Here is a 14,483-nt window from a genome sequence, read left to right as displayed (position 1 = left end):
GGGGAGGGGGAGCAGCCCCAAGTCATGCTCCACATAGTCACCAACGACATAGGTAGGAAGAGAGATGGGGATTTAAGGCAGAAATTCTGGGAAGTAGGGTGGAAGATTAGAGCTAGAACAAACAGAGTTGTTATCTCTGGTTTGTTGCCAGTGCCACATGCTAGAAAGGCGAGGAATAGGGAGAGAGAGGAGTTGAACACGTGGCTACAGGGATGATGCGGGAAGGAAGGTTTTGGATTCCTGGATAATTGGGAATCTTTCTGGGGTAGGTGAGACATCTACAAACAGGATGGTCTTCACCTGAACCAGAGGGGTACCAATATCCTGGAGAGGAAATTTGCTAATACTCTTTGGGTGAGTTTAAACTAATTCAGAAGAGGGATATGAACCAAAATTGTAATTCAAGTATTTGGGAGGTTGAGAGTAGTGAAGTCAGAACTAAGATTTCAAGATTGCAAGAAGGCACCGGCAGACAAGAAGTTAGTTTGAAGTGTGTCTACTTCAACACCAGGAGCATTTGGAATAAGATGGATGAACCTGCAGCATGGGTTGGTACCTGGGATTTTAATGTTGTGGCCATTTCGGAGACATGGGCAGGGCAGAGACAAGAATGGTTGTTGCAGGTTCCGGGATTTAGATGTTTCAGTAAGAATAGAGAAAATAGTAAAAGAGGGGGTGGTGTGGCACTGTTAGTCAAGGACAAGTATTAGAGTTGCAGAAAGGATGTTTGAGGACTCGTCTATTGAGGTAGTATGGGCTGAGATTAGAAACAGGAAAGGAGAGGTGACCCTGTTAGGAATTTTCTATAGGCCCCTGAATAGTTCCAGAGATGTAGAGGATAGGATAGCAAAGATGATCCTCAGTAGGGGCAAGAGTGGCAGGGTAGTTGTTATGGGGAACTTGAACTTTCCAAATATTGACTGGGAATATGATAATTCAAGTACTTTGGATTGGTCACTTTTTGTCCAATGTGTGCAGGAGGATTTCCTACCATGGTATGTGGATAAATCTGGAATATGATGAATACCTTATACTTTGTCAACATTTTTATCACCCTCACCGGTGCCTTTTTTCTTTATATTTTCATGAGATGTGTGCGTTTATTCCCTATCCCTAATTGCTCTCGAATGATTGGCTTGCTAGACTATTTCAGAGGACAGCTGAGAATCAACCACATTGCTGTGGATCACACAGGTCAGACTGGGTAAAGACAGCAGATTTCTTTCACTAAAGGGCATTAGTTAGCTGAAAAGGTTTCTATAATAATAGTTGAGCTGTCATGGCCACCATCAGTGAGACTGCCTTTATATTTCAAATTTATCAATTGAATTTAAATTCAAAAATCCCTGTCATTGGGGATTCAATCGTGTGCTCAGAGCTATAGCTTGGGTATCTGTATTACTAGCCCATTGACATGACCACTATGCACCACCTCTCTGAATTCTTCAATAACGTGTACATATATGTTCCAAGTCCCTTTGCTCCTACAACTCCATGAAAATCCTTTAATTTATATGGCATCACACTATTCTTCCGACCAAACTGAGTCACTTCACATTTTACTATTTAATTTGAAACTGTCATGTATCTGTCCATTTCTTAAGCTCACTTTACCACTATCCTCCTCAGAGTTCACAATGCCACATTATTGTGTAATTTGCAAACATTGAAACTGCACTTTGCACACTTAAGTTGAGGTCATTAAAGGAAATAAATTGGTCCTGTTAAGAACCCTCCAATCCAAAAGCAATCATTCATCAGTACAGAAACGGACTTTGCCTGTTATTAGCCACAATATAAACCTAAGGCTGGGTAATTCAATCAATAAAAATTCGATTACAGTATGTGGCATTTACATCATGATTGTGAAACCATAAGAAATAATATAATTAATAGTAGGCAAGTTAGTGTAAGGATAATGAAAAAAATTACTGAGGGCTACAAGGCTCCAAGGAATGTGCCCTTCTGAATGATAGATAAGTAGGTTCCAATTATGCTTTCCTCGCTTCCTATAGGAAGTAGGTCAGAAGACATGATATTTGAGATGCCATAAGTGGATAATGATACAGAGTGAGCAAACTGGGTAAATGGTTTGCAGCTTGAATCTCAGACCCTCAGACTTTAATATTATCTGGGCAGTGGTGAGCACTGTTGTAAGTGTTTCAAAAAAGAAACCATCCCCTTCCCCACCCTAACCAGGAGTGAACCTGATTCATAGGCTCGGCTTTCTGTTGGGCAGTAAAACACCAAATTCACATAAAATGTAAATACTTACTATTGGCTAGTGGTCAGCCTGTGGGCGGGCTCAGTACAGTGAAGCTCAAGGGGTCAATGGAGCCCAGAAACAAATTAAAGAGTCATCTACATTCTAAAACATTGCTGTCTCTCCATGGGTGCTGCCTGACCTGCTGTGATCTGCAGCAATTTTTGTTTTCAGTGTATTTATTACACATTGGCAACTAGCTATGGGTTACATTGATATGATAAATGTTGGAACAGAGACTTTAAGAAAGACCAGATTTAGGTGCCACACCTGTGAGATTCCCAAGCTGTTCTGCCCAGAGTTCATATGATTCATCATTTTGGAGGGTTCTTATAGCACTTCTCAATATTCTCCCTTTCAGACCCATTTGTAACACTGCAGACATATCTGACATCTGCACCATGCCAGATTTTTTTCACGCCATCAGTAAGGGATGTGGAGGTCAATTTTGGTATTTGCTGACCCAACAGAGTGGGAACAAATATGGGAGCTTGACCGTCTGCATGGTTTCCAGACCGAACTGTACCTCACATCTTTGGTTCAGTACCCATAGGGAGGGCCTCAACCGGGACCTTGGGTTCATGTCACATTACAGGTAACCACCATTGCACTATACACACACACACAGATACTCTTACACACACACTCTCACACACACACAGGCACTCCAATACACACATACACATGGACACACATACACACAGATGCGCACACAGACACCTACACACACCCTTACAACACACACACTCCCACCCTCACACATGCACCCCCTTACAGACTTAAGACACTCTGCACTCACTACACACACACACACACACACATATACTTTCTCACACTCACAATCCCCAACCCAAACAGACAGACAGACACACACATATACTTTCTCACACTCACAATCCCCAACCCAAACAGACAGACAGACAGACACAGACACACACACACACACACACACACACACACACGCACACATATATTTTGTGGGGTGAATTTGTACTTTCAGGGTTACATTGTACTTTGTTCAAAAACTGCGTGCATTCATGTAGAACTCTGACTCAAAAACTGCATGAATTTATGTAAAACTCCGTTATCTCACTTTTTAGATTAGAATCAATCTAAACATCATGGCATAGACAGAGAACACAGGGGCCAACAACTTCAACATATTGGTAAAAACAATGACTGCAGATGCTGGAAACCAGATTCTGGATTAGTGGTGCTGGAAGAGCACAGCAGTTCAGGCAGCATCCAAAGTGCAGCGAAATCGACGTTTCGGGCAAAAGCCCTTCATCAGGAATAAAGGCAGTGAGCCTGAAGTGTGGAGAGATAAGCTAGAGGAGGGTGTGGGGTGGGGAGAAAGTAGCATAGAGTACAATGGGTGAGTGGGGGAGGGGATGAAGGTGATAGGTCAGGGAGGAGAGGGTGGAGTGGATAGGTGGAAATTCCTTTTGCTTCCATAAAAATAGGGTCTCTTCATGAGGTTGTCAATAAGATTAAAACAAACTCTCTTTCTTCCATGGAACCTATTTCCAATGCAGTGTCACCTGTGCAAGTATATGCTCTCAGAAGATTAACTCTGATTGGTCAGGACATTGCCCTGGAAAATGAATCTGTGAATGACTGTCATCTATTTTGTTGGATTGAAACAAGCACAGTGCATGTTCTTCCTGTCTGCAAAGGAACTAGCCCTCCTTATTAATGTACTGTACAGAGCTTCCAACATACACAGTTACATCACACTGTGATTCTGGATCAGTGGTGCTGGAAGAGCACAGCAGTTCAGGCAGCATCCAACGAGCAGTGAAATCGACGTTTCGGGCAAAAGCCTGATGAAGGGCTTTTGCCCGAAACGTCGATTTCGCTGCTCGTTGGATGCTGCCTGAACTGCTGTGCTCTTCCAGCACCACTGATCCAGAATCAGGTTTCCAGCATCTGCAGTCATTGTTTTTACATCACACTGTGAGCCCAACTCACAATTTTAAATCGGCTGTCAGCATAATTCTCACACATTCAGAATTATGTCACAAATGTCGTCCAATTGCAGAATCAGATCTAATCTTAGACACCGGCGTCCACGTTTTGCAAGTGCAGGCTGGTTGGGTATGGTCAGTAAGCTTCTTGTTGTGAACATCCACAGGGACATGCTGTTTGATATAATACTCCAATCTCTGGAACACATGGCCTACATACCTGGCCTCACACTGCTACTGAAATTCATATACCATACTATTCATTTGTGTGATAGGCACAATGTTAATTTAACTTAATGGCAACATCCCATTTGTGGTGAATATCACTTGTGTTACTATTACATAGCAGCAGCCTGAAAGAGTTAGCTGCATCCCTTCCATGGGATAGACTGGGCACTTTCCAGAATGAAGAGTGACTGGCTGGGGCCTTCCAAGAGTTTGTGTAATGTGCAATGAGAAATGATTGATCAGGGTAGCCCATACCCTGCAGGATGGCTTTGATGCACCTTATTTCAGCATCAAGTTTGCATGGTTAACAAACAGGAGAAAGTGAAGTCTGCAGATGCTGAAGATCAGAGTTGATGAGTGTGGAGCTGGAAAAGCACGGCTGGTCAGGCAGCATTCGAATCAACATTTTGAGCATAAGCCCTTCATCAGGAATGAGGCTTGTGGCCCAAAGGGGCTGAGAGACAAATGGGAGGGAGGTGGGGCTGGAGGGAATGCCCCCTCCATTCCCAACAAGGACAGAACCCCCACCCCCCCAACCCGGTCCTCACCTTTCACTTCACCAACCTCTGGATACATCGCATCATCCTCCGCCATTACAAACAGACCCCACCACAAGGGATATATTTCCTTCCCCACCCCTACCTGCATTCCAGAGAGAGCATTCCCTCCGTGACTCCCTTGTTAGGTCCATGCGCCCTCACCAACCCACCATCCCCTCCCTGCAACTTCCCCTGCCACCGCAAGAAGTGCAAAACTTGTGCCCACACCTCCCCACTTACCTCCAATCAAGGCCCAAAAGGATCCTTCCACACCCAACTGAGATTTACCTTCTTCCACACATGTCATCTACTATATCCATTACTTCCAATGTGGTCTTCTCTACACTGGGGAGACAGGATGCCAACTTGCGGAATGTTTTAGAGTACATCTCTGGGATACACACACTAAACAACCCATCACCCTGTGGCCAAATACTTTAACTCCCCCTCCCACTCTGCCAAGGACATGCAGGTCCTGGACCTCCTTCACCACCAAACTCTAGCACCCGATGCCTGGAGAAAGAATGCCTCATCTTCCGCCTTGGGACCCTCCACCTACACAGGATCAATGTGGATTTCACTAGTTTCCTTGTTTCCCCTCACCCCAACTTATTCCAGATCCAACCTTCCAGTTTCACACCACCCTCTTGACCTGTCCTACCAGTCCATCTTCCTTCCCACCTATCTGCTCCTCCCTCCTCTCTGACCTATCACTTTCACCCCCGCCTACATCTACCCATTGCATTCCCAGCTACCTTCCTTCCAGTGTCATCCCATTCCCATTTATTTCTCAACGTCCTTGGCCCACAAGCCTCATTCCTGATGAAGGGCTTATGCTCAAAACGTCGATTCTCCTGCACCTCAGGTGCTGCCTGACCGGCTGTGCTTTTACAGCATCACACTCTTTGATGATGGTTAACAAAAAGTTCAGGTTCTGTCTATGAGATTGTCAATAATAATTTTGTTATATGTCCTGTTGATCTCCATCCTGAGCTCAGATACACATGGAAGAGTCAAATGACTCCTTTCCTTGATGGTCCAGTTAAGAAATTGGCCAGGTGGTTCTCTATGACTGTTAACCGTAACCTTATGTTCCGTGGTGAGTGAACACATTGGGATTTCTACCATTCCGCATGTTATATGACTGGCTTTATTGGCAGACCCATAAATATATCTGTGATCATTTCAAACTAAATCCCTTCTGCTATGGTAAAATCCTCTATCCTGAAGTGAAAACTGCATTCTCCTGCTAGGAGAAAACTAACCTTCCTTCTGAGCTGAACTCCTGATTCTTCTGAACTGAAGTTGAAGGCTAAATTATTGGTCTTTGATCTATTTTCCCTGTCAGTTGTAAACTCAGAAGCGTAAGCATTCCATTTATTAACACCACAGATGTCTTGCTTGACATTTAACTGGGTCACATGCCTTCTTAGAAACGATACAATTTTGTCATTGTTCTAAGTGACTTTCTAATGTTTAAAATAAATTACTTTCACAGAACTGACCAAAATCCATCTGATTGACTTCCAAGATCCAAATTCCAAAAATATTGATAGTGTACAATACACGTTAACACAGAGCAGGAAGTTTTGGACTGCAATCATGCGTGATTGATTTTTCTCCAGTTTCGACGCCTATTCCAGGATTGAGAAGGGCAACTTCAAAACTGTGGCTGAGATCAAACAATTCAGCACAGACCTGGCTTCAAAGCAGAGATTACTTTTGATCCTTATAACTATTAGTGACATGGCCAAGGATATATATTTCTCTGCTGGATTTTTTTTTTGAATTTATTTGTTTTAGGACTATTTTTAATCAGCTGCACAAATCAGCTTTGGCAGGGTTTCTGCATCAGAAATATCTACCATCACCAATCTTCAAATAAGTCTTTGGTTCAATGGCAGTAGTCAGGCAAGGCAGAGAAATTGGATCAGCGTCAAATCAGTAAAATCACTTTTATGCAACAGTCAGTCTTATTTCCCGTGGATGGGAAGAGAGAATAACTGAGGGCCTAGTGTTGGTATAATAGGCCAGTAAGCCTTCCCATCTGATTACTTTGATTATCCACCATTATGTCTATTGAATACAAGCAGAGGAAAATTCCAGGCCAGTATCTCTTACAATGAACTTTGATGTTGAGTTGTTACAAAACAATTTCATAACCACTTGGAAAACTGTAACAAATGGATTCTTACTGGGGTTTGTCCTTAATGAGTCAGCAGAATATTAACTGTACTGTAACAGCATTATTCTTCAGTTCCATTGTAGAATTGATATTACAGCCTATGTGACACACTGAAAGTGTAAATTTAAAATTGACTTACCAATAAAGAAACATGCAGATTATTCCTATGGTGATTAACAATTGAACCATTAAAGTGAGATACACTTTCCTTATGAAAGCTGTGAAAGAAGGAAAATATATATTAGTCTTTGAAACACATAAAACTTACAAAATATCCTTTTTGTTAAGTTGGTTTAATTTTCCTTTAAAATTTTCTTGTGCGATAGAATGGTCAAGATGGCAACAGAGTAGGACCCTCCTATTGGACCTCCTCTGCTCTGCCTGCTCTTTTTCTTTCTTTTTCCTTTTCTTTTTCTGTCTTTTCTTCTTCTTTTCTCACCTCAGCACTGGAGGCAAATACTGGTGCAGCGGCAGGTGCCGGTAGCAAGTCCCTAGAGCAGTGAGCCCTGGTACAGTGTGTGGGATATGAGTCTGGAAACAGCGTGAGTAGTGAGGGCTGGAACAGTGTGTGGGATATGAGTCTGGGAACAGTGTGAGGAGTGAGGGCTGGAACAGTGTGTGGGATATGAGTCTGGGAACAGTGTGAGGAGTGAGGCCTGGTACAGTGTGTGGGGTATGAGTCTGGGAACAGCATAAGCAGTGAGCCCTGGTACAATGTGTGGGATATGAGTCTGGGAACAGTGTGAGTAGTGAGCCCTGGAACAGTGTGTGGGATATGAGTCTGGGAACAGCCTAAGCAGCGAGCCCTGGTACAGCATGTGGGCTACGAGCCTGGGAACATGGTGAGCAGTGAGCCCCGGTACAGTGTGTGGGTTATTAGTCTGGTAACAGTGTGAGCAGTGAGCCCTGGAACAGTGTGTGGGATACGAACCTGGGAACAGCGTGAGCAGTGAGCCCTGATACAGGTTGTGGGCTACGAACCTGGAAACAGCGTGAGCAGTGAGTCCTGGTTCAGTGTGTGGGCTACGAGCCTGGGAACACGGTAAACAGTGAACTCTGGTACAGTGTGTGGGCTGTGAGCCTGGGAACAGTGTGAGCAGTGAGACCTGGAGCAGTGCGTGGGATATGAGCCTGGGAACAGTGTGAGCAGTGAGACCTGGAGCAGTGCGTGGAAACAGCTCTAGAGCACCATGCAGGCAATGTAAAGAGTCCCAGGCAGAGACCGACATTGGGGAGGCAGTCCTGACATTTAACTTGGAGCAACTGAGTGCCTGTACACAACAGGCTGGAGGCTTAGAGCAGAGCGCAGATGGCTGTTGTACTGGAATTTAGCATGGACAGTCAACCACGTGCAGAGGCCCTGTGCTGAGCTGCTACAATGTAATGTTTATTTGAAATTTCCTACCTTACTGTAGAGTCATCCCTTTAATGATGTCCTATTATTAACTTATTTCTCAACTCTGTAAGTAATGCAACTACTTTTACAACTCTGTTGTATCCAAGAATTGTACCAAGGTACTTTGTACTTAAGATGTTGTCATAAGAAGGCAGACATTGTAAAAGCTTTTCACTGTGTTTCTGCAATGGAGTACATGTGACAATAAAAGGATGTTGATTGATAGTAATCCTTGATCCCTCTGCCAACCATACACAATCGACAATTCTAACATTCTCTCCTCCTCTCCTTTATTGCCCAGTTCAATGGCCCCATATTCATCTGATCATAGCTAGAGTTTATCCAGCAATAGCCTCTCTTCTCTACCTGCACCACTACCTCAAAAACCCCTTGACAACATCATTCACAGATGTGGAGCGCACTTCCCTGTGTAAGCTGCTGACATTCAGCCTCATTTGTTTCTCACGTCTTTAACTGCTCTGTCACCCCTGACATGCTATCACCAGACTGTTTTATCCAGTCTTAGGTGTGCAATCATTTTCTGCAAGTAAATTTTAGGAAAACTGTGTAAATTGCATACTCTTGCAAATAATTCCATCCCACCTCTTGATCACTGCCTCAGCCAGAATCAAACTAAACCTTTAACCCTTTATCCTTTCTTTGAGCACCATCAAAACCCTTTTCATTGTCCTGTCACTTCAGAGTCCAGTCCAGTTTATATTCACCCTCAATTATGATTTTGGAATAATAAGACAACCAAGTAATCGAATGCAAGACCCAATATTATTTGAATTCTAATAAAAGACTTTCAACTTGAAGCATTAACTCTTTGTTCCTCTGTTGATGCTGCCTGGCCTGATGCTGAGTATTTCCAGCAATTTCTGCTTTCTAAAAATACTTTCAATTTTTAAAAAATAGTCTGGCCAGATGACCAGGCCAGTCATTATTAATAAGTGTACTAAAGTCTAATTAGATTGCACTTGTGAGTATAGAGGTTAAGCTGTATGTAGATGCCAGTACAACAGCCCTGTTCTGTTCTAAGCCTTCAGTCTGTTTGGAGATTGGCAGAGGGGGTGGAGCATTGCAAATAACAGGCTGTCATTAGAAAATATCAAGAATAGAGCTAAGAGGAATTTTAACATCTGGTTAAAATCACATCACCTGCAGTATTTGTTTCGTCTTGTATTTTCATGGTGTAGTTCATTTCAAATTTGATTCTAGTTACACTATAACTTTATTTACATCAACAGACCAATGAATATAATTTGACTAAGGTTTCCAAGGAATAATTACCAGAATATGTCACAACATAAAGGAAATATGAATGTTTATTGTCTAAATTTGTTATTCTGATGACTATGTTCACTTTGTAATGTTATTGATACTTTAATTATTTAGAATGAAACCAGTTTTGTAAATTCTACAAGTTCTGGCTCTGTATGCATATTAATTGAAGCATTCCTTAGGGTGTGCCTCTTCTACTTGCCTATTGTAATATCATGGCATGGTCAAGCCATTATTATCAAGCCTCAGATCAGAAGGACTTTACAAATAGAGAGAACACTGTCTTCCTTAACCAATAGGAGAAAGACTTACCTCTCCTTATGACTTTCTCTGAAAAGTTCTTTGCTGTTTCATTGGCAAATTCATTTTGATATTCTGGAGGTGCATCAACTAAGGATTGTGGAGGAGCCTGTGGGAAGCCTTCACATGGTTCATTTGCAAGGTGGCACCCTGGCAGTGAGTAATCCTGAGGTGGATATCTTGGAGCAGGGTGTTCCTGAGAAAAGTAGCCTGGTGGGTAATCCTGCTGATGACTGGCTTGAGAGTGTCCCAGTTGTGATCCTGGGTCATATGAAGGTGTTGGGGGATATGGGTATACACCATATCCCTGTGTGCCATGTTCCCTCATATTCACACGTGGTATCTTCTCCATTTCCAACAGCTGTAGTTTTATTTCTCTAGATTGAGAAACATCTGTATTAATATATGTTTGCATCATAATATTTCTGAAAAGATTTCAAAAATTCTTGAAGAAAAACTAAAACAGTAGCCAATATGGATTATCAAATGCTTCACCTTACTTCAATTCAGATATTTTCAAAAGGTGATTTTTAATACATTAGGATTGTCTGTACTTACTGTGGATTTGTTATTGAACAGTTATTCAAGCAAAGGTACAGCTAACTGCGTGCAGGAAATAACTCGTGTCAGGTATAAACCAGCACCTTTGTTTTCAATAGCTCTTTGTGACGTTTATCTGTTGTTTTGAAGTCACATTTCCAAATGTATTTACTTTTGGTTTCCGTGGAAACATTCAGTTCAATAAAGTTCCAGTATCTCTGTAACCTTTGATAAAAAAGTTATTTATTGACAGATGAGGAAAAAAAAGTTAGACCATTTCCCCTTTCCCAGTTTGATTTCTCTCTTCTTGTAATTCTCAATTTTGCTACACAATTCCACAAACATGGATCTCCAAAGGTGCCTCTCTCAAATTACCCATCATTGTGTGAATTTTCCAGTGGGAGGCGATGCCCAGTGGTATTATCTCTAACTTATGAATCCAAAAACCCAGGAAATGTTTGGAAGTCCTGGGTTTGAATCCAGCCATGGCAGATGGCAGAATTTGAATTTGGGAAAAATCTGGAATTATGAGTCTTATGATGTCTATTGCTGATTGTCAGGAAATGCCCATTTAGTTCACCAATGTCTTTTAGGGAAGAAAACTGTTGCCCTTTGCTGGTCTGGCCTACACATGACTCCAGACTGTAAGCAATGTGGATGACTCTTACCTGCCCTTCAGTTAATTAGGTTTGGCCAGTGACCTACCCTTCCCATGGATGAATAAAAAATTCCAAAAGATAAAATTTGGTGGAAGGCATCAATACCTGTAGAAGGCATCAGTGCCAAGCTCAAGTTCTGTCCTCACCTGATCAACAAACTAATGCAGTACCTACAGGAAGGTGATCAAGAATCAAGGAGCTCTAAGCATAAAAGAAATGTTTCAGTTGCTAAGATAGAATAACTAAGGTAGCTTTTTTATTGGTAAATGCAGTGTTGGTACAATGTTGACTCCTGAAGGCCAGGTCTTGTGCAGATAGAGACAATGTCAGGATAAATTTGTATCTATGGTTCATTAAAATTGACGACTAGGAAAAGCAAAGAAAGAACAGATCTTGTTTAAAAATCACTCAACACCAGGTTATCATCCAACAGGTTTACTTGAAAGCACTAGTTTTTGGATCATTGCTCCTTCATCAGGTAGTTAGCAGCGCTCTGAAAGCTAGTGCTTCCAGATAAATCTGTTGGACTAAAACCTGGGTGTTGTGTGATTTTTAACTTTATCCACCCTAGCCTAACCCTGGCTCAGATTTTGATAGACAATCCTCTGGTTTTGAAGATCTAGTAATGAACTAAGCAATATTTACTCCCAAGTGCTTCATGAGACCACAATCTGATTCATTGTATACAACCACCAGTGTTCTCTTTTCTTGTGATTGTTTTTATTATTATCTCAAACATAAAATAAACAATTTATTATTCTGAAACAGTGAAAAGTGGTTTTTGCAAGTGCCATTCTCACCTGACTTGTGAATATTTTTAAACTGATTTTTTTCACTAGCTTTCTATCTGATCCATGATTTTCCAATTTGTAGCCAATTTTCTGGGAAAGCTAACAAAGTTAGATTGTATTCAGCTCAAACTAAGGAAAATGGTTGTCTGGTGCTGATAACTGTTAATACATTTACCTCTATCTAATTTCATTCTCAACTGGGTTTTTTAAAAAGTCTAAATGTTTCAAAATTTGTTTCTCTTTATTTCCAAACATTGAGTAATATCAGATAACACTGTGTTGATGCCCACTGTCATGTGTGACTTTATGTTTATCCATGGTACTAAAAAAACAAAGTTACTGATCTATATCTGCCATACATACTCTGTGTTTTAAAGTTGTAGTTAATACATGATGTGCTTGTTGTTTTAATTCCTTGTCTCCTTTATTAAAATTGTCCTGTTGTTGCAAATATGGAGTAGACCCATGAATTACACACTAAATGGGAGAACATAAGAATAATTTGGAAAATCCCAGTGCAGTATGAATGATTTTCCATTCATGATGGCCAATTTATAAAATATACACCTGTATTTTCAATACCACTAATTTTGTGCATAGCAGTTCTAACATCATTGTAACCTGCTATGGGAAGGATGCTGTGAAACTTGAAAGGATTCAGGAAAAACTGGCAAGGATATTGATGGGGTTAGAGGCTTTGAGCTATAGAGAGAGGTTGAATAGGCTGGGGTTATCACACAAAAATTGGCACACTATATTCATATGTTATACTACATTTGTATATATTCGACATTTGTGTTTTTTGGAGGATAAAGAGAAGGAGGAGCTAAGGGTGCTAATTTGGTGCGATTACACCATAGGATTGTGTTCACTGATTCTACCCTCCCAAAGAACGTATGCAGGTGGAGATGGAGCTAATCTGTTATGTCTGAGCGGCTTTACTTAGAAGTGGTGTTTGAGTTGTGTCATAGTCTGATATGTTGCCAAATTTCTTGCCATGTCAACGGTGAATAAGAATAGCACTGTCATGAATTTTTATACCACATGCTCATACTAAACTGAAGTGGATTTTAGCAATCTATGGCACAGGCAGGTTGCAGACTAATGACTTATGTTTTTTTTAAGGCAAGGAATTATACCACTTTCTCCATGAGCAACAGTGTTTCTAAGGGGTAGGATTTCACAAACATCTGGATTTTATTGGTGCTGAATTTCCTCCCTGTGAGTCAAGTGGACACTGATAAGACAGCTGGGAAAGCATGGCAATAATCACAAAATGTGATTGTCTTTTACCACAGACAGCTTATCATAAAGTCATACAGCAGAGAAAAAGACCATTTGGCCCACCATGTCAATGCCAACCAACAGACACCAAACTGCACCAATCCCATATACCAGCACTCAACCCATAATCTACCAAGCTCTGGCATTTTAAGGACTCATCTAGCTGCTTCTTATGTTGTGAGCCAGCAATGAACAGTCAAGGGGGAAGGGACATATTAGATTAGATTCCCTACAGTGTGTAAATAGGCCCTTCGGCCCAACCAGTCCACACCCACCCTCCAAAGATTAACCCACCCAGACCCATTCCCGGGCAGTTTAGCATGGCCAATCCACCTGACCTGCCCATCTTTGGACTGTGGGAGGAAACTGGAGCACCTGGGGGAAACCCACGCAGACACAGGGAGAATGTGCAAACTCCACACAGAGTCACCCAAGGCTGGGATCAAACCCGGGTCCCTGGTGCTGTGAGACTGCAGTGCTAACCACTGAGCCACTGTAAGGCACAGTACAACATCAGTGTCACACATACAACATGTGCCAGCAGCATTTGCAGTCAATATATTGCATGTGCCTGAACCAAATGACCATATCTGAACATCAAAGGCAAAGAGTACTTACTATGGTCAAAGGGGGTCTATGGTCTGTCATAGGGGTGATCTGTACAGTTAGGAAAGATAGTGAGATGTCCTGAAGAAATGTGGAGGGCAGGAAGGGCTCATAGTTTGAAGAGATGGGGTTGGTAAGAGCCATTGAGTAAAGATGCTGTGTGCATTCAGAGAGTAGTAGATCTTGATGGGAGGTGGGTGTACCAGTGAAGTTAGAGTGAGAGTGAGGTAGCGAAGAGAAGATGGTGGCACCTAGCCTAATGGAGTTCAGAAGGTCACTGACATTCTAGTGATGCTGCTGCACGTTCTCAGGCAGAATTTCAAATGGGTTTTAAATATAGCACTCACATCATGATTGCCATGAGGTTCTGGCACCAGTGAACACCTCCACTGCAGCTGAACGTAAGGTTCCTTGAGAGCAGCAGTGTGGGAGTGAATACCT

At 41.9% G+C, this 14,483-nt stretch overlaps 1 protein-coding gene across 1 annotated transcript in view; it reads right to left on the bottom strand.

Moving 5' to 3' along the window:
• Nucleotides 1–10,514, bottom strand: part of zgc:110410 (uncharacterized protein LOC553618 homolog) — a 32,809-nt gene extending 22,295 nt beyond the window's left edge. Inside the window, exons 1-2 of the mRNA XM_060825700.1 lie at nucleotides 10,175–10,514; nucleotides 7,322–7,400 (exon numbers count right to left, since the gene is read on the bottom strand). Of these exons, the coding sequence (XP_060681683.1) occupies nucleotides 7,322–7,400; nucleotides 10,175–10,514 (419 nt within the window). The remainder of the gene's footprint in view (nucleotides 1–7,321; nucleotides 7,401–10,174) is intronic.
• Nucleotides 10,515–14,483: the final 3,969 nt, after the last annotated feature.

Source organism: Hemiscyllium ocellatum, chromosome 5, assembly GCF_020745735.1.
Source record: "Hemiscyllium ocellatum isolate sHemOce1 chromosome 5, sHemOce1.pat.X.cur, whole genome shotgun sequence".
NCBI classification, from domain to species: Eukaryota; Metazoa; Chordata; class Chondrichthyes; order Orectolobiformes; family Hemiscylliidae; genus Hemiscyllium; species Hemiscyllium ocellatum.
This window is presented reverse-complemented; position numbering and strand designations above follow the sequence as displayed.